This window comes from Staurois parvus, unplaced genomic scaffold (genome assembly GCF_062004578.1).
Source record: "Staurois parvus isolate SC_StPar_1 unplaced genomic scaffold, SC_StPar_1.0 ptg000519l, whole genome shotgun sequence".
Taxonomy (NCBI): domain Eukaryota; kingdom Metazoa; phylum Chordata; class Amphibia; order Anura; family Ranidae; genus Staurois; species Staurois parvus.
The window spans coordinates 254605-274398 of record NW_028318315.1 but is presented as its reverse complement, the minus strand read 5'-3'; the positions used below and the strand labels follow the sequence as shown (position 1 = coordinate 274398).

General features: G+C 47.3%; 2 protein-coding genes across 3 annotated transcripts; both read right to left on the bottom strand.

Annotated features, from left to right (window-relative positions):
- Positions 1 to 679: 679 nt before the first annotated feature.
- On the bottom strand, positions 680 to 6210 carry LOC149451787 (uncharacterized). 2 transcript variants are annotated; one of them, XM_089690145.1, is made up of 4 exons: positions 6016 to 6210; positions 5538 to 5939; positions 5247 to 5382; positions 680 to 2595 (listed from the first exon to the last, which is right to left on the bottom strand). In XM_089690145.1, exons 2-4 carry the CDS (start codon positions 5778 to 5780, stop codon positions 1466 to 1468), a joined length of 1509 nt encoding a protein of 502 aa, XP_089546271.1. In that variant the 5' UTR covers positions 5781 to 5939; positions 6016 to 6210; the 3' UTR covers positions 680 to 1465. The 2 variants fall into 2 exon arrangements, with proteins under 2 accessions (XP_089546271.1, XP_089546270.1); XM_089690144.1 differs by having other exon boundaries at positions 5538 to 6210.
- Positions 6211 to 6337: 127 nt separating this feature from the next.
- LOC149451786 (gastrula zinc finger protein XlCGF53.1-like) lies at positions 6338 to 14325 on the bottom strand. The gene is made up of 3 exons (XM_089690161.1): positions 14277 to 14325; positions 9096 to 9209; positions 6338 to 6676 (listed from the first exon to the last, which is right to left on the bottom strand). Exons 2-3 carry the CDS (start codon positions 9189 to 9191, stop codon positions 6446 to 6448), a joined length of 327 nt encoding a protein of 108 aa, XP_089546287.1. The 5' UTR covers positions 9192 to 9209; positions 14277 to 14325; the 3' UTR covers positions 6338 to 6445.
- Positions 14326 to 19794: the final 5469 nt, after the last annotated feature.

The following is a 19794-nucleotide window of genomic DNA, read 5'->3' as shown; positions in this document are numbered from 1 at the left end:
TTTTTTTAAATGAGTGACACTGTACTACTTGTGGGGGGTGACGAAGATTTTTTTTTTCTTTTACAGTGATTGCTTTTATACCCATATAGGATGTAAAGCAATCATGTCTCCTTCTCTCTGCATTCTTGCAGCTATTGAGAAATACTGAGTGAGCTGTGATTGGTCACAGCTTGTCACATGGTACAAGGCTGTTGTGAATAGCCTTGTACCATGTGACTTCTGTGATCATTCACAGATTTCACACGTAGTAAGCAATGATGTCACAAGTGACATCTTGCTTACTACTTTGCATGTGATCACTGATTGGCCAAGCAGTGATCACATGATCAGGATCCCGTCCGACGATCGGTGTTTCACTGTGTCCAGAGGACACAGCGGGCACCAGATCGCGGTGCTGCGTGCTCCCAGGGAGTGCGGACAGCTAGAAATGGCGGGTGCCGTTTATGAACCCGCCCCTGGAGTGCCACCGTCCTGCCGTTTATAAACAGCAGGCGGACAGCAAGTGGTTAAAGGACCCATTTTGTTATACCAAGAGGAGGAACACCAAGGGATGTTGACCTACCTGGAATGGAATGATATGCAGCTTTAATTTCTGGTTAGAGGCTGCACAAGTGGTGTGTGGGCACTTTATCACTAGTAGAGCACTGATGTTGGCACAATATAGATAAGTTTGTTTCCATATATTTATACAATATTTATTTTTATTTTATTTACTACAGGTCCTTATATAGCACCATCAATTTACATATATATTGTACATTCACATCAGTCCTTAACCATCAAGGGGCGTACAATCTAAGATCCCTAACTCACATTCATACATACACATATTAGCACCAGTTTAGACTGGAGCCAATTAACCTACCAGCATGTCTTTGGAGTGTGGGAGGAAACCCACAAAGGCACAGGGAGAACATTCACACTCCAGGCAGGTGGTGCTGTATTTGGGATTCAAACCAATGACCCTGGTACTATCAGGCGGAAGGACTAACCATTTAGACACTGTGCTGCCCTTACTACACTATATGAGATTCTTTTGGGTTTCACATGTGATGAATTGAAGATATTTGGGAAGAAAAGGTAAATAAAGGAGAAGACACACAGTTGGTGATTTTGACAGTGTATTGGACCCATTTGGATTGGACTCAAAGTGGATTGGAAATCTGGAAAGAGGCTTGGAAAGTCATCTGCAGGATAACACTCCCCTTTTATAATTGTTCCTGAAGCGCTGGACATTCTCTTTAATTTTTGTCACTTATGATACCTTTATTATGAGACCATTTTCTCAAATACTTTACATACTATTGATGTTAGGCTGACTGGGCTGCAATTTTCTAGTATAAACCTTGATATCCCCCAGGGCAGTGTACAGATCCCCATGCCCTTTGACAATCTCTTGCCTCTAAGCCTTAAAATGGCCTGAATTAATTTTGAAGATTCTGCTCTCATTGACTTTAATGGAGTTTCACATGTGAGATCTCTGATGTATATTAAGGACTGATTTCCGAGCAAAACATTTCCCACACTCAAGGCAGGAATATGGCTTCTCACCTGTATGGAATCTCTTATGTATAACAAGGTGTGATTTCCGCGAATAACATTTTCCACACTCAGGACAAGAATATGGCTTCTCCCCTGTGTGAGATCTCTGGTGTATATCAAGGTGTGATTTCCGTGAATAACATTTTCTGCACTCAGGACAAGAATACGGCTTCTCTCCCGTGTGAGATCTCTGATGTCTAACAAATTCTGATTTCCATGTAAACAATTTCCCACATTCAGAGCAGAAATGTGGCATCTCCCCTGTGTGCAATCTTTGATGTATAACAAGGCTTGTTTTCTGTGAAAAACATTTTCCACATTCAGGGCAGGAATACGGCTTCTCCCCTGTGTGAGATCTCTGATGTCTAACAAGGTCTGATTTCTGTGAAAAACATTTTCCACATTCGAGGCAGGAATATGGCTTCTCCTCCGTGTGTAATTTCTGGTGTCTAAGAAGGTCTGATTTCTGTGAAAAACATTTTGTGCACTCAGGGCAGGAATAGAGCTTCTCCCCCGTGTGAGATCTCTGATGTCTAACAAGTTCTGATTTCCGTTTAAAACATTTCCCACATTCAGTGCAGAAAACAGGCTTCTCCCCAGTGTGAGACCTCTGATGTATAACAAGAGTTGATTTCCTTGTAAAACATTTCCCACACTCAGCACAGGAGTTTGGCTTCTTGCCCTTGTGAGATCTACCATGTTTGATAAGTTCTGATTCAAGAAAGAAACATTTCCCACACTCAGAACAGGAATGAAGCGTTTCACCAATTTGAGATCTCTGATGTACAGTGAGACTTAATTCAGAGCTAAAACTTTCCCCACGTTCAGGGCAGGACAATTTCTCCTCCCCCTGAATTCTGGCACCATCCCCCACAGTTCGAGGTTGCTCAGAGTCAGAGGGATTTGATGATCCATCCACACTGTGAGGTCCACTATCCATAGCTGAACTCATTATCTTTTCTCCTGCACAATCTCTTGTGATGTCCTCATCTTCCATTTTACAATCTGGAGATAAAGTGAGACGATCCTTTGAGGGTTTCTCAATAACATGTCCTGGAAAATATAAAAACATGATCAATCGATATGTGAGGGTTCATTCACTTAAATCAAGATCCCATATGGACTAGGTAAACTTGATTGAGCAGATGTTCTCTGTGGATGTTACAACCAAATGGGACCCTTTCCCCTGCAGTCAAAGGACCTTTGGTCCTTCTTCTAGTTCCATTCTACATTTACACATCCTTGAGAGGAGGAACCAATGGGGACTGGGAGATGCATGCTCTTTACATAACCACAAGCCTAGGCACTGGCCAAGTGACCATAGGTCTAGGCTTCTAGAAAGTGTTTTGAGAAGTGTTTCCTAGTGAAAAGATGTGTGGATAAAATATATAAATATCTTGTCTTTTCCTATAATATGGGGGTTCCCTTGGAAAGCACCTTGTTTCCATGTTGATGAGGACAAAAGATCTGGAAGAAAAAGGAATCTGGAAGCTGACTTTAAAGAAAGGAGACCCCGAATATCCATCTTTCATTCATTGTGATTGATGTGGATATGTATCGCTAGACAACATGATTAACAATAGTCCTACGACATGGGACCTGGGTCTGCATGTTTATTTACTTAACATTCTGGGTACTCATCAGGGGGGATGGTTTCTAGGAACTACCTTCATTTTTGAAGGGGGCTTTCAGATTTCAACAAGCTCCCCACCTGCAGATCCTCAGAACCAACGGGCCAGGGTTGTGAGAAAGAGGCCCAAGTCTTTATCTACCTGGGGACAAGGTGCTTTGCCAGAGGGCTCCCCCCTCCGGGAAGATACACCCCTCATGTTGAGAACATGTAGCCTTGTATGTTACACTTTCAGGGATAGCTACATAGTCAAGGTAAAGGTCTGATGTGGACTGTTTGGAGACCCCATGTTTTTTCTGTTGTATTTTGCATAGGGTTTACCTTTGTAATCCAAATCAGAACTGATGGTTTAGTAGAAATTGGTGGGTCCCACACCAGTTTGTTTTTGGGGTCACCCTTAAAAACCGTAGCAGATCCTACTGGCCAAGCAGGAATGAATCAATGACCCCTATTACTTTTCACCCCAGAAGAATTCCAGACATTGTATATTATACGGTACATCATTACATTAGCTCAGCTTGGTTTAATGCAGTGTTTCTCAACTCCAGTCCTCATGGACCCCCAACAGGTCATGTTTTCAGGATTTCCCTCAGATGAAACAGCTGTGGTAATTACTAAGGCAGTGAAACTGATCAAATCACCTGTGCAAAATAATGGAAATCCTGAAAACATGACCTGTTGGGGGTCCATGAGGACTGGAGTTGAGAAACACTGGTTTAATGTAACTATGTAAAAACATACTATACCTGGGATCCTTCTTTAACCGCTTCCCGACCACCCTATAGCAGAACTACTGCTACTATCCTAACTGTGCCGACATTGGCGGCTACAGTTGTAGATCACCAGGTCCCAGCTGGAGATTGCCCACTGATACCTGGCGATCGCCGAGTATCACTGATGGGGGAGAGGCCTGTATGTAAACAATACAGATCTCTCCCCTGTCAGCACCAGCATGCTGCTTTGTATTGCTCTGCATAGCAGAGCAATACAAAACAGCACGCTTACACAGTAAAATAGCACACAGTTATCCCTTTGATCGCCGGCGATCGCCGAGTATCACTGATGGGGGAGAGGCCTGTATGTAAACAATACAGATCTCTCCCCTGTCAGCACCAGCATGCTGCTTTGTATTGCTCTGCATAGCAGAGCAATACAAAACAGCACGCTTACACAGTAAAATAGCACACAGTTATCCCTTTGATTGCCCCCAGATGTTAACCCCTTCCTGCCCAGTGCCATTAGTACAGTGTCAGTGCTTTTTATTAGCACCGATCACTGTATTGGTGTCACTGGGGATGTCAGTGACAGTTAGTTCCCCCCCAGTGTCAGAATGCCTGCCACAGACCCGCTATAAGTCACTTATCGCCGCCATTACTAGTATAACATTTTTTTTTTAAATTCCAGTATATATACCGCCATTTGTAGATGCTATAACTTTCACGTAAACCAATTAATATACACATATTGGGATTTTTTTTAGCAAACACAAGGAGCAGAATACATTTTGGTCTAAATTTATGACAAAATTTGATTTTTTAAAAAATGTTTTACTGGATATGTTTTAATAGCAAAAATATTTTTCTTTTAAAATTGTCGGACTTTTTTTGTTTATAGCGCAAAAAATAAAAACCGCACAGGCAATCAAATACCACCAAAAGAAAGCTCTATTTGTGGGAAAAAAGGACATAAATTTCATTTGGGTGCAGCATTGCATGTGCAACTGTCAGATAAAGTAATGCAGTGCAAAAAATGGCCTGGTCAGGAAGGGAGGGAAATGCTCTGGAGGGCGAGGGGATAATATAGTTTTATGTTAACATTTAGGTATTAGTCTGGTAAATAGAAGAGGGACCAACCACCAAAAGGCTCAATCTGTTATCATATCTGTGCTACTGTGCCTAAAACTGCTGGCTAACCCCCAGAATCTACATAAATCATGAGGGGAAGAAAGCAGCACGTGTATAAATGACTATTATCAGCTTATTAATGGCTGATACCACTCATCTCCCGCCCTACTCTGGACCAATCAGAGTGCAGTAACAGAGCAGAGATAACAGAAGAATATATTGTGTCTCACCTGTGCTGATCTCTGTAGGAGTGTCCTCCTCTTTGAATGTCCTCGTCATTCCAGCCTCCTCCGTATATTGCTGATCATCCCTCACATACGTCTCTTCTACTTCACCCTCAACTTTCATCTTCATCAGATCTTCACCCTAAACCAACAGAATGGCAGAAAATAACATCTGTAACATAGAAGGATTTATGATGTGAGATCACATAGAAAATATCATCTTGTAGAGTCCACACATCGTCTCCAAATGTCAGAGTGTTCCATCACTTTATGTTCCAGACCCTCAACTCCACCGACCTGATGATGGTGAGGGATGGTGTGACCTTCCTGTGTGGAATCCCGGGAATACAGAGGATGGGGACATCTCTCTGGTGGGTTTCCAAAGCTGGATGACTCCATCATGATGTCCTTGTAGAGATCCTTGTGTCCTTCAGAAAGCTCTTCCATCACACCATACTCCTCATTCTCTTCTTTAAACTCTTCATTAACAATAATATTATAATCCCCGAGGATTCCACTCTGAAAGATATTATAAAACATTCATTGTAACAAACATGCTGTGTCATTAGGTGACTCCATCATAATGTCCTTATAGAGATCCTTGTGTCCCTCAGAAAGCTCCTCCATCACTCCGTATCCCTTCTCATCGTCTTTATACTCTTCATTAGGAACAGTATTATCATCCCCGAGGATTCCACTCTGATCATATAAAACATTCATTGTAACAAACATGCTGTGTTTAAATCACAACTATCAGGAATTGGCAATTATCGACCTGATGATGGTGAGGGATAGTGTGACCTTCCTGTGTGGAATCCCAGGAATACAGAGGACGGGGACATCTCTCTGGTGGGTTCCCATGACTGGATCCATCTACCTGATGATGGTGAGGGATGGTGTGACCTTCCTGTGTGGAATCCCGGGAATACAGAGGACGGGGACATCTCTCTGGTGGGTTCCCATGACTGGATCCATCTGTAGGAAACACACACACTGACTGAATCCATTGTTTCTATGTGTTTATCAGATGATGGGGGATCTAGGTGGATCCTCCGTACTGCTCTCTCATTTACAATAAAGTCTCCTCTTACCCGGTGATGTGAGGGGCGGCTGATTGTCCATCATGACGTCCTTGTAGAGATCCTTGTGTCCTTCTAAATACTCCCACTCCTCCATGGAGAAATAGACAGTGACACCCTGACACCTTATAGGAACCTGACACACACAATGATACAGTCACCATCCAGACACATCCCTTGTCTGTTACTGGAGAATGTCCCAGAATTCCCAGCACCGCTCACCTCTCCTGTCAGCAGCTCCATCATCTTCTTGGTGACTTCTAGAATCTTCTGCATGTTGTGTCTCTCAGGGTTTAGGGAGTCACATGGAGGCACTGTGATGGTCATATGATCACCTGACTTCAGAAGAGGAAATCTCTGTATTGAGGAACCAATAGGAATATCATGTTAGAATCCCAGAATCCTCCTCACCTCTCCGGTCAGGTCTGTGTTTTATTAATAGAGATGAGAATGATGTCATGCGACCTCCCAGAATCCTCCTCACCTCTCCGGTCAGGTCAGTGTTTTATTAATAGCATCATCAACACCCTCTCCACCTGTCCTCTTCTCCACTTTCAACTCCCTACTCTCTCACCCCCACCCAGTACCTCACTCACCGCCCACGAGATTGCCAATCACTTCCAAAATAAGATGGATGCAATCCGTAAAGACATCGCCAATGCTCAACCTACCTCCCCACCTAGCCTCCCTCCCACCATAACCCCACCAACTCTCCCCTCCTCTGACCTCGCAACCGCCCTACCTCCCACCACACCTAACGTCCCGCACACTATAACCTCCCCAACACTCCGCTTCTTCAGCCTTGCTACCACTGAGGAGGTCACTAAGGTCTTCTCAGAAGCCCGCCTCACCACTTACCCCCTTGACCCTGTTCCCACACAACTCCCCTGGTCACCCTCCTCCTCCATCCTACGCTCCCTTACCCACATCTTCAATATCTCTCTCTCTACTGGCGCATTCCCCTCCCCCCTAAAGCACGCGTACATCACCCCCATACTCAAAAAACCCTCCCTGGACCCCACCGATCTGAACAACCTTAGACCCATCTCCCTGCTGCCATTTACTTCCAAGCTCCTTGAGCGCTTAGTCTACAATCACCTAAGCGCCCATCTCACTGACAAGAACCTCCTCGATCCACTACAGTCTGGCTTCCGTCCCCTACACTCCACCGAAACCGCCCTCCTCAAAATCACTAATGACCTGCTAACCGCCAAAGCTAATGGCCACTACTCAGTCCTCCTACTACTCGACCTCTCCGCAGCCTTCGACACAGTCGACCACCCCCTCCTCCTTAATAAACTACACTCCCTCGGCATCAGAGACTCCTCTCTCTCCTGGCTCTCCTCCTATCTATCCCAATGCTCCTTCAGCGTTACCTATAATGCTACCACCTCCCCCTCTCTGTTGGGGTCCCCCAAGGCTCAGTCCTCGGGCCCCATCTCTTCTCCATCTACACCTCCTCCCTTGGCAAACTGATACATTCCCACGGCTTCAACTATCACCTCTATGCCGATGACACGCAAATTTACCTCTCCACCCCTCACCTCACCCCTTCAATCTCCGCCCGTATCACCCACCTACTGAACGACATATCAGACTGGATGTCGCTCCATTTCCTCAAATTGAACCTTTCCAAAACCGAGCTTCTGATTTTCCCCCCAGCCCGTGCCCCCCTCCCCCCCCACCCTCTCCATCATGACCAACAATGCCACCATCAGTCCCACCCCACAAGCCAAAGTCCTAGGTGTCACTCTAGACTCAAACCTGTCCTTCCAACCCCATGTCCAATCATTGGCAAACTCATGCAGGCTCCACCTCCGCAACATCTCCAAAATACGTTCGTTCCTAACCCCAGACACTACTAAACTACTCGTTCACTCCCTTATTATCTCACGTCTGGACTACTGCAACTCCCTTCTCACCGGCCAACCTCATCACAGACTATCCCCGCTTCAGTCTATCCTGAATTCAGCGGCCAGACTCATCCACCTCACCAACCTCTCCGCATCTGCCACCCCCCTCTGTCATTCCGTCCACTGGCTCCACCCCCCTCTGTCATTCCCTCCACTGGCTCCACCCCCATCTGTCATTCCCTCCACTGGCTCCACCCCCCTCTGTCATTCCGTCCACTGGCTCCCGATTGCCCAACGCATAAAATTCTAACTACTAACACAGACATACAAAGCCATTAATAACGCTGCCCCAAACTACCTCACCGACCTGATACCCAAATACCACCCAACCCGTAATCTTCGCTCCTCACAAGACCTCCTACTTTCTAGCTCCCTGGTCTCCTCCTCCCACGCCCAACTGCAGGACTTCTCCAGGACTTCCCCCATCCTCTGGAACTCACTACCCCAATCCATCAGACTGTCACCTACCCTCCTCACCTTTAGGCGCTCCCTGAAAACCCATTTCTTCAGGGAAGCCTACCCCACCCTCACCTAACCGCCGATCTACTTCTACCACTCCATCCCCCACAGCCACTTCCTCCTGTACCACTAACCCCTCCCTCCTAGATTGTAAGCTCGAAAGAGCAGGGCCCTTGACCCCCTCGTGTATTGTTTGTTACTGTATTGTCTTATGTTCTGTCCTCCACTATAATGTACAGCGCTGAGCAAACCTTTTTCGCGCTATATAAATACTGTATAATATTAATAGAGATAAGAGTGATGTCATGTGACCTCCCAGAATCCTCCTCACCTCTCCGGTCAGGTCTGTGTTTTATTAATAGAGATAAGAGTGATGTCATGTGACCTCCCAGAATCCTCCTCACCTCTCCGGTCAGCAGGTAGATGATCTCCAGAGTGAGTTTTAGTATCCTCTCAGTCATGTGACTCCAGTTCTCTTCCATCCTAACAGATATGGCCATGTGATCAATGCAGATTTTCTGTAGACAGAGAATTATCTGGATTGTATTGGTTCTATAATATTAGAAAGGGGATGCAGGGGTTAATAGATAGGCTGCCCCCAGTGTGAATTGGCACATATTTTGGCAGCTGCTTCCCACTAGTGTCTGTATTTGTAAATAGCTGTTGCTTGGAAAATATCACAAGATAATTGGTTATAGAAAGGCACTTTCTGTCAGTGTTAGAGACATCAGAAATCCCAGATTGGAGAACATTGATATCTTATAAATGGAAAATTTCCAGGAAGAAGACACATAATTTGACCACCTTCCATGCCAGAGCTGCTGCTGTTGCATTTCATCCAGACCAGAAGCAGAAACTATTAGGTAAGTGTTCCTTTGTTCTAATAGTTTTTCTATTGCAGCTTCTGTGTGTATCTAAAATCTGTATGTGTGTAATGGTCACCTTGCAGTACATTATTGGGTGATCCTCTTTATTTAAATAGAGTGTATATGAAGCGCCTATTAACTTAGTTAACTGCTGTCCCTTCTGGACTGAGCTTTAGCTCAGGGCTCAGTAAAGAGCTTAGGGTAGAGCCAGACTAGGAATCTGGTGGCCCATAGACAGCTAGACATCCAATTGCATGGCAGATTAGAAACTGATACAGGTTCAGAAGTATAGTAGATAGGCTGACACTTGAGTAGTGCAGAGATCTCTGCATCAGCACTGACCAAGAGTTCAGCTTTGCAAATTTAGAGTGAAGGTCATTTTGGATGTAAATTGGCCTGTGAGATATGCATTCCTGAACCCTGTACTCTGTGTGTAGTGTACTCCTAAACCCTGCACACAATGCACTCCTGAACCCTGCACCCTGTGTATAAAGCACTCCTAAACCCTGCACCCTGTGCGTAATGCACTCCTGAACCCTGCACCCTGTGCGTAATGCACTCCTGAACCCTGCACCCTGTGCGTAATGCCCTCCTGAACCCTGCACCCTGTGCGTAATGCACTCCTGAACCCTGCACCCTGTGCGTAATGCACTCCTGAACCCTGCACCCTGTGCGTAATGCACTCCTGAACCCTGCACCCTGTGCGTAATGCACTCCTGAACCCTGCACCCTGTGCGTAATGCACTCCTGAACCCTGCACCCTGTGCGTAATGCACTCCTGAACCCTGCACCCTGTGCGTAATGCACTCCTGAACCCTGCACCCTGTGCGTAATGCACTCCTGAACCCTGCACCCTGTGTATAATGCACTCCTGAACCCTGCACCCTGTGCGTAATGCACTCCTGAACCCTGCACCCTGTGTATAATGCACTCCTGAACCCTGCACCCTGTGTATAATGCACTCCTGAACCCTGCACCCTGTACGTAATGTACTCCTAAACCCAGCACCCTGTGCGTAATGCACTCCTGAACCCTGCACCCTGTGTGAAATGCACTCCTGAACCCTGTGCATAATGCACTCCTGAACCCTGCACCCTGTGCGTAATGCACTCCTGAACCCTGCACCCTGTGCGTAATGCACTCCTGAACCCTGCACCCTGTGCGTAATGCACTCCTGAACCCTGCACCCTGTGCGTAATGCACTCCTGAACCCTGCACCCTGTGTATAATGCACTCCTGAACCCTGCACCCTGTGTATAATGCACTCCTGAACCCTGCACCCTGTACGTAATGTACTCCTAAACCCAGCACCCTGTGCGTAATGCACTCCTGAACCCTGCACCCTGTGTGAAATGCACTCCTGAACCCTGTGCATAATGCACTCCTGAACCCTGCACCCTGTGTATAAAGCACTCCTAAACCCTGCACCCTGTGCAAAATGAACCCTGCACCCTGTGCGAAATGCACTCCTGAACCCTGCACCCTGGGTGAAATGCACTCCTGAACCCTGCACCCTGTGTGAAATGCACTCCTGAACCCTGCACCCTGTGTATAATGCACTCCTGAACCCTGCACCCTGTGCGAAATGCACTCCTGAACCCTGCACCCTGTGCGTAATGCACTCCTGAACTCTTCACCCTGTGCGTAATGCACTCCTGAACCCTGCACCCTGTGCATAATGCACTCCTGAACCCTGCACCCTGTGCGTAATGCACTCCTGAACCCTGCACCCTGTGCGTAATGCACTCCTAAACCCTGCACCCTGTGCAAAATGCACTCCTGAACCCTGCACCCTGTGCAAAATGCACTCCTGAACCCTTCACCCTGTGTGTAATGCACTCCTGAACTCTTCACCCTGTGCGTAATGCACTCCTGAACCCTGCACCCTGTGTGTAATGCACTCCTGAACCCTGCACCCTGTGCAAAATGCACTCCTGAACCCTGCGCCCTGTGTGTAATGCACTCCTAAACCCTGCACCCTGTGTGTAATGCACTCCTGATCCCTACTACCCTGTGCGCAATCCAATTAATTTACACTTATTTTTTTTCAGCAAAGACATGTAGCATTTTAGCCTAAATTTATAATGAAATTTGATTTTTAGAATTTTTTTATTGGATATGTTTTATAGGAAAAAATACTGTTTTTTTCCGAAATTGTCGGTCTTTCATAGCTCAAAAAATATAAACCGCACAGGTGATCAAATACCACCAAAAGAAAGCTCTATTTGTGGGGAAAAAAGGACATAAATGTAATTTGGGTTCAGCGTTGCACGACTGCGCAATTGTCAGTAAATGCAGCACCTTATCACAAAAAATGGACTGGTCAGGAAGGGGGTGAGGGGGGGAGGAATCCTCTGGAGGGCAAGGGGTTAAAGGATTTGGACTTTTTTAATGTTTCACTTTAGGCATTTGAAAAAAAAAAATCACTGCTCCTGGCCCAATGGGATTCTCTAAAAACATTTCTTGCATTGGTACATGTTCCCCAGGGCAGTGCCTCTCCTCCCGCCCCACATGCTATTTTTTTGACACCTCCTTGCCTATTAGCCCAGAAAACGGACATTTTTAATTTGACAGATTCAGCTCCCATTGATTTCTATAGGGATTGGCATCCAAACATCTTTGAAGTTCACTGAAACCTAGGATAGTTTAACTCATCAATAGAGACTTCCTGACCAATGACCACACAAAACAGCTTATTCACTACCAGGACTTCTCCAGAGCGCCTCCAATCCTCTGGAACTCCCTACCCCACTATGTCCGGTTAGCTCCTACTCTGTCCGCCTTTAGACAATTCTTAACAACTCATTTATTCAGGGAAGCCTACCCCACCTCCACCTCAGAACTGTACTTGAGCCACCTCCACCAGATCATCCCCTACAGCTATCACCTTTTGTATCACCTCCCCCTTCCTTTAGATTGTAAGCTCCATGAGCCGGGCCCTCCTATTCCTTCTGTACTGAAATGTATTGTAGTTGTACTGTCTCCCGTCATATTGTAAAGCGCTGCGCAAACTATTGGCACTATATAAATCCTGTATAATAATAACAGTGAGAGGGAGACATCTCCTCCCTAAATACCCCCATCCCCCGCCACTAATAAAAGTGGTATAATCCATTAGTATAGACTGATGAGGTGAGAAGGTGACCCATCTCCACAATGAGGAGAATGTTCCGGCCCCGGAAGTGGGGGAATGTTGTGCCCCTGAAGGGGTTAATCTGGGTTCCCACACTATATATGTGTGTGTATCATCATCTGCTGGAGATAAAAGACGTCACAGTGACTATGGAGGAAGAGGACGGACGTGACTATGGAGGAAGAGGACGGACGTGACTATGGAGGAAGAGGACGGACGTGACTATGGAGGAAGAGGACGGACGTGACCATGGAGGAAGAGGACGGACGTGACCATGGGGGAAGAGGACGGACGTGACCATGGAGGAAGAGGACGGACGTGACTATGGAGGAAGAGGACGGACGTGACTATGGAGGAAGAGGACGGACGTGACTATGGAGGGACAGGACGGACGTGACTATGGAGGGACAGGACGGACGTGACTATGGAGGGACAGGACGGACGTGACTATGGAGGGACAGGACGGACGTGACTATGGAGGGACAGGACGAACGTGACTATGGAGGGAGAGGACGGACGTGACTATGGAGGGAGAGGACGGACGTGACTATGGAGGGAGAGGACAGACAGGACTATGGAGGAAGAGGACGGACGTGACTATGGAGGAAGAGGACGGACGTGACTATGGGGGAAGAGGACAGACGTGAGTATGGGGGAAGAAGACGGACGTGAGTATGGGGGAAGAGGACGAACGTGACTATGGAGGAAGAGGACGGACGTGACTATGGAGGGACAGGATGGACGTGACTATGGAGGGACAGGACGAACGTGACTATGGAGGGAGAGGACGGACGTAACTATGGAGGGAGAGGACGGACGTGACTATGGAGGGAGAGGACGGACGTGACTATGGGGGAAGAGGACGGACGTGACTATGGAGGAAGAGGACGGACGTGACTATGGAGGAAGAGGACGGACGTGACTATGGAGGAAGAGGACGGACGTGACTATGGAGGAAGAGGACGGACGTGACCATGGAGGAAGAGGACGGACGTGACCATGGGGGAAGAGGACGGACGTGACCATGGGGGAAGAGGACGGACGTGACCATGGGGGAAGAGGACGGACGTGACCATGGGGGAAGAGGACGGACGTGACCATGGGGGAAGAGGACGGACGTGACCATGGGGGAAGAGGACGGACGTGACCATGGGGGAAGAAGACGGACGTGAGTATGGGGGAAGAGGACGGACGTGACTGTGGAGGAAGAGGACGGACGTGACTGTGGAGGAAGAGGACGGACGTGACTGTGGAGGAAGAGGACGGACGTGACTGTGGAGGAAGAGGACGGAGAGGACCGTGGAGGAAGAGGACGGACGTGACCGTGGAGGAAGAGGACGGACGTGACCGTGGAGGAAGAGGACGGACGTGACCGTGGAGGAAGAGGACGGACGTGACCGTGGAGGAAGAGGACGGACGTGACCGTGGAGGAAGAGGACGGCCGTGACCGTGGAGGAAGAGGACGGACGTGACTATAGAGGAAGAGGACGGACGTGACTATAGAGGAAGAGGACGGACGTGACTATGGGGGAAAAGGACGGACATGACGGGGGGTTACTGGGTGTAAATAGGAAACATCTTATTACCTCCTCTGCTGCCACTTTCACCAACTGTCTGCTCTCTACTTCCTCCCCACTCACCTCTCACCCGGAACTTCCTGTCTGTCCCTGACATCACTTCCTGGCTGTATTCTATAAACACTTCTTGTCTCAATATCACCACCTTGGGAAGTTCAGAGGAACTGCAGCCCCGAGAAATGTGTCATTTTTGCCTTGCCATTGTTCAAGTGTCCTAGATTTAGCAGGACAGTCCCAGGATTTTGTCTCCTGTCCCATCATGTCCTCATCCCTCAGGATCCAGGACTCTGTGGGGAGCGGCAGTGAGGTGATGACGGCTGGAACACTCTCCGGGGTTCCATCACTAAGCACTGCAATGACACCAGACTGTTGGGAGCCGTGATCTCCTCTCTGACAGTGAAAGTAGAACTCCGACATCAGCAGAGAGGCAGCAGGAGGGTGGGATCAGGTAAGTACCACCACTGACACCAATGCTGGGCTGGGGTTGGATCTTGTTCTCACTGACACCAATAATAGGGCCTATTTTATCCCACTCACGCCAACAATGAAGTTTATTTTATTTTACTGACACCAATAATGGGGCAGTTTTTATCTCACTAACACTAACAATGGGGTTTATTTGATCTCACTGACACCAACCATGGAGTTTATTTTATCTCACTGACACCAACCATGGAGTTTATTTTATCTCACTGACACCAACCATGGAGTTTATTTGATCTCACTGACACCAACCATGGAGTTTATTTCATCCCACTGACACCAACCATGGAGTTTATTTCATCTCACTGACACCAACCATGGAGTTTATTTTATCTCACTGACACCAACCATGGAGTTTATTTTATCCCACTGACACTAACAATGGGGTTTATTTTATCTCACTGACACCAACGATAGGGACCTTTTTTAAACCACTGACACCAACAATTAAACCTACTTAAGGAAGTGGCTCACAGGGGATGTGTAATTACCAAAATATTCAAAGACATAAAAGATGATGGGGGTAGCCCAATGCTGATGTAGCCAGGTGTCGGCTATCTCCTTATGCCATTCAGGGACATTAACAGATGAGACTATGATTCATCATTTTCCCCCTAGTGCCCAGTACTGGGACCACTACATTACTTCCTGTTGGATCCAGTTCTTCTGACAGTAGAGGATCTTGGGACTTGTAGTCCTATAGCCAATACTGTATTTCCGAGTGCTGATTGAACTACAACTGCCAGAGAGCTGAGGAACTAGAAGGATGCTGGGAGAGCAGATATATTCTACATCAAGGGACTGGTTCTCTTTCTTGGTGCGAGACTTAGGGCTGCACACGGGGGACTGCCGTTCTCCTCCAGAGACTAATCGCGGGCCTACTGCTGTGGGACTTTGCACATCAGTTTAGCACAGAGGTGACACCAATCGCCACACCGGGATCACATCAGCCTCTCAGCTTCAGGGCTATCACTGTCTGGTCCTCAGCCAGTCATCACTGCACGTTATGCTGACAGGCTGTCAGGTGGAAACTCTCTACTTCTCTGCAAACAGCCAAGAGCCTGTGCAAGAACCCTGTTCCTAGGACGCCAGGCTATCCATGAGATTGGTGAGTGGGTGGATACCCAACTTCTTATTGTCATCATTCTAGGGACACTGCACACAGACACCTTCACAACTCAGTATCAGGAGATGTTTGCTTTGAGCAGTGTCACAGCTTACCTGTTTAACTTCATTAAATTACAAGTCTTCACTAATATATGTGGGCCCCACCATTGCTAGCAGAAGACCATACTTCTGGTGTGATGTCCACCTTAGACTTAGGTCTAAGTGGTTGAATTTTAGCTCCAAATTCGAAAAGCTTATACCGTAAGTGAATACAATCCAAACATAACCCTGTTTACACAGTAACGAGCCGTGGTACTGGGTGACCCTGGCATATATCCAACCCCCCATGCTAACACAAGTCCTCCCTGTCACAAACGTGCACAACAGAGACTGACGCAGTCCACCATTTTGTTAAGAGTATCCATTTTTCTCCCCTCACTCCCTCCCCCTCCCTCTCTGAGAGGAGACATTTGGCTAGCGTGTGTGTGTGTGCTGGTTGTGGGTCACTGGCAGGCCAAGTCATCTCTAAGCTAGGTGCCTAGCTGTCTGGGCGAGCTGTCCCATTTCACACCTCGGAAGAGATAAGGCAAGCTTTCTCCAGAGTTGAGAGAGATTACAACCTAATAAAACCTAACTCAGCGTAGGTGACAGAATCAGATTACCTCTGTTTAAACGATTTTTACCCTATGTCTTATATCTTGGAATATGAGAGACTTGCATAAAAACCGAGCATATCGCCAGATGGGCTAAGAGGAGCCGAACATTTTGGTGGGTCACTCGCCTTGTCTCGGACACACAGGAAAGCAGAAAAATAGATCTTGCGAACCGTTCAGTGTACACTTTCATAATTCATATCTAATCAATCCTCAGACTTGTCTGCATAATAATCTACCCGCAGGTGGAATGTCACTTGTGCAGATGAAAAGTTATAGGCCAAATATGAGTTATGGGAGATTTTTGCTCTAGTTGAGGCATCCACCCATATCTCCATGCCCTAAGCGGAGATTGGTCCTTGACTGCAGAGCCACCCCCTGTTGGGAACCACAAAACAGGCTGTCAGGCCTAAGAGTGGAAAGTTGAAGACGTCTCCCATTTTAACATCAATACCACCTGGGAAGACCCCTGCCTTTTGCTCTGAAACTTGGATCTGCTAACCCAGGACTGTGGCAAGTACCTTAACCCTTTCACCTCTCTCTGATATCTCTTTGCTGTGCTGTTGGTCTCTGTATGTTTATATATATAAGTGACATCTTTTTCTGTAAATATTTTTATTGCACCCGTTTGACCTTTTAGTAATAAATCTTTCCTTCTGAAAGCGTTGAACTGTTTCTATAGCGCTTTATTGCAATTTACGAATTCCTGCCTCTAAAGAGATGCTACTGTGTTTGTTTAACCCTCTGCATAATTGGCCTGCGAGGACTGCATTATGCAGACGATTATCTCAACCATTACATGTTTTAGCGGATAGCGCTGAGTTTCCTCTTTCTCTGTACAAAAAGGAGGTGGTGGCAGTGTGAAGGGTTAATTGCCTAATTAACCTGACCCAGTAACAATCGCTCAGGCTGCTGGTACATCGCTTTGTGGTCCATTAGCTGGAAAATCGTTGTGAAGGGTGCAGCTGGGTGTGGCATTGTTACGCACATCACATCGCGGTTTTAGATTGACTAGTCCTTCGGTCACGAGTTTGGTGAGAAGGTCTGGGGTCTGACGCCACGATCGTGACATATTGGTGGCAACGATCGTGGGATCGTGACATTCCCTCCTCCAAAGCACCCTCCCAGCAAATGTCCAACCCACCCCCCTGGTAACACAAGTCCTCTTCTTTTCTAAAGCCCCCCAGCATATATCCAAACCCCACCGCTCATGCTAGCACAAGTCCTCTCCTCTTCCATAGCACCCTCCCAGCATATAAGAACCCTCCCCCCCAACCTACTAACACATGTCCTCTCCCCTTCCAACGTGACCCCTAGCACAGTGTTTCTCAACCTTTTTTCAGTCAAGGCACCCTTTAAAATTATGGGTAGTCCCGGGGCACCCGTTAAAATTATGGACAGTCTTGAGGCACCCCTTTCTAAAATGGGGTGCTTCAAAACTGTCCAAATTTTTTTTAAAAAGGCACCCCATTCTAAAATGTAAAAGACTATTCTAATAGTTTTACATAATGCAGCAACATCCACACATGTAGGACACCCAACGTTGGAGGTGATTTATTCTTCCAAATCAAATATACTTTGCACACTGTTCCTGACTAGTATTCCATGGTTTCTAAATTTCTGAACATACACTATATTGCCAAAAGTATTGGTCAGCCTGCCTTTCCACACACATGAACTGTAATGGCCCCCCAGTCTTAGTCCGTAGGGTTCAATATTGAGTTGGCCCCGCCTTTTGCAGCTATAACAGCTTCAACTCTTCTGGGAAGGCCGTCCACAAGGTTTAGGAGGGTGTCTATGGGAAGGTTGGACCATTCTTCCAGAAGCACATTTGTCAGGTCAGGCACTGATGTCGGGGGAGGAGGCCTGGCTCACAGTCTCCACTCTAATTTATCCCAAAGGTGTTCTATGGGGTTGAGGTCAGGGCTCTGTGCAGGCCAGTCAAGTTCCTCCACCCCAAACTGGCTCCTCCATGTCTTTATGGACCTTGCTTTGTGCACTGGTGTGCAGCCATGTTGGAAAAGGAAGGGGCCATCCCCAAACTCTTCCCACAAAGTTGGGAGCATGAAAATGTCTTGGTATGCTGATACCTTAAGAGTTCCCTTCACTGGAACTAGGGGGCCAAGCCCAACCCCTGAAAAACAACCCCACAACATAATCCCCCCCCTCCACCAAACTTTACACTTGGCACAATGCAGTCAGGCAAGTACCATTCTCCTGGCAACTGCCAAATCCAGACATGTCCACCAGATTGCCAAAGAAGCGTGATTGGTCACTCCAGAGAACACGTCTCCACTGCTCTAGAGTCCAGTGGCGGCGTGCTTTCATTCCATGAAGCTCTCTACGCACTGTTGTTGTGCTAATCTGAAGGCCACACCAAGTTTGGAGGTCTTTAGCTATTGACTCTGCAGACAGTTGGTGACTTCTGCGCACTGTGCGCTTCAGCATGCACTGACCCCGCCCTGTCATGTGACGTGGCCTACCACTTGGTGGCTGAGTTGCTGTTGTTCCCAGTTGTTTCCACTTTGTTATAATCCCACTAACAGTTGAGCGTGGAATATTTAGTAGCCAGGAAATGTCACGGATGGACTTATTGCCCAGGTGACAACCTATCACGGGACCACGCTTGGAGTCACTGAGCTCCTGAGAGCGACCCATTCTTTCACCAAAGTTTGTAGAATGATTTGGAGGGCTGGCCCAATACTTTTTGGCAATATAGTGTACCTGTCTGTGGTGACAGTGCATGTTGCGGACATTTATTCTAAAATCTTAGTTATCTCTAAGACTGCGAGTTTCCTCCTTCTCGGTAAAAAGGTGGTGGTGGCATGTAAAGGGTTAATTGCTTGATAAATTTAACCCAGTGACAATCGTTTTCAGGCTGCTGGCACCTAGACTGTGGTCCTGTGAGCTGGGAAATCTTTGCGCAGGGTGCAGCTGAGAGTGACATTGTTTCATGACAGCGCAGTGTGAGATTGGCCAGTCCTTTGTCACGAGTTGGTGAGAAGGGCAGGGGTCGGGCACCACGTTCGTCACACCCTGCATTCTGTGCAATATGTTTTCCTGGACCCTGCTCTCTGTGTGTCACATACTCCTAAACCTGGCACTGACTAGCACTCAGTGCGTTACATACTCCTGATCCTTGAACACATTGCATTACACACCCTGGACCCCCCTGCACTCTCTGCTATGTATCCTAGACCCAACACTGATTGCAGCACTCTGTACATTGCAAACCCTCAACCCCTGCACTCTGCCTTCCAGACTCCTGCACCATATACACAATA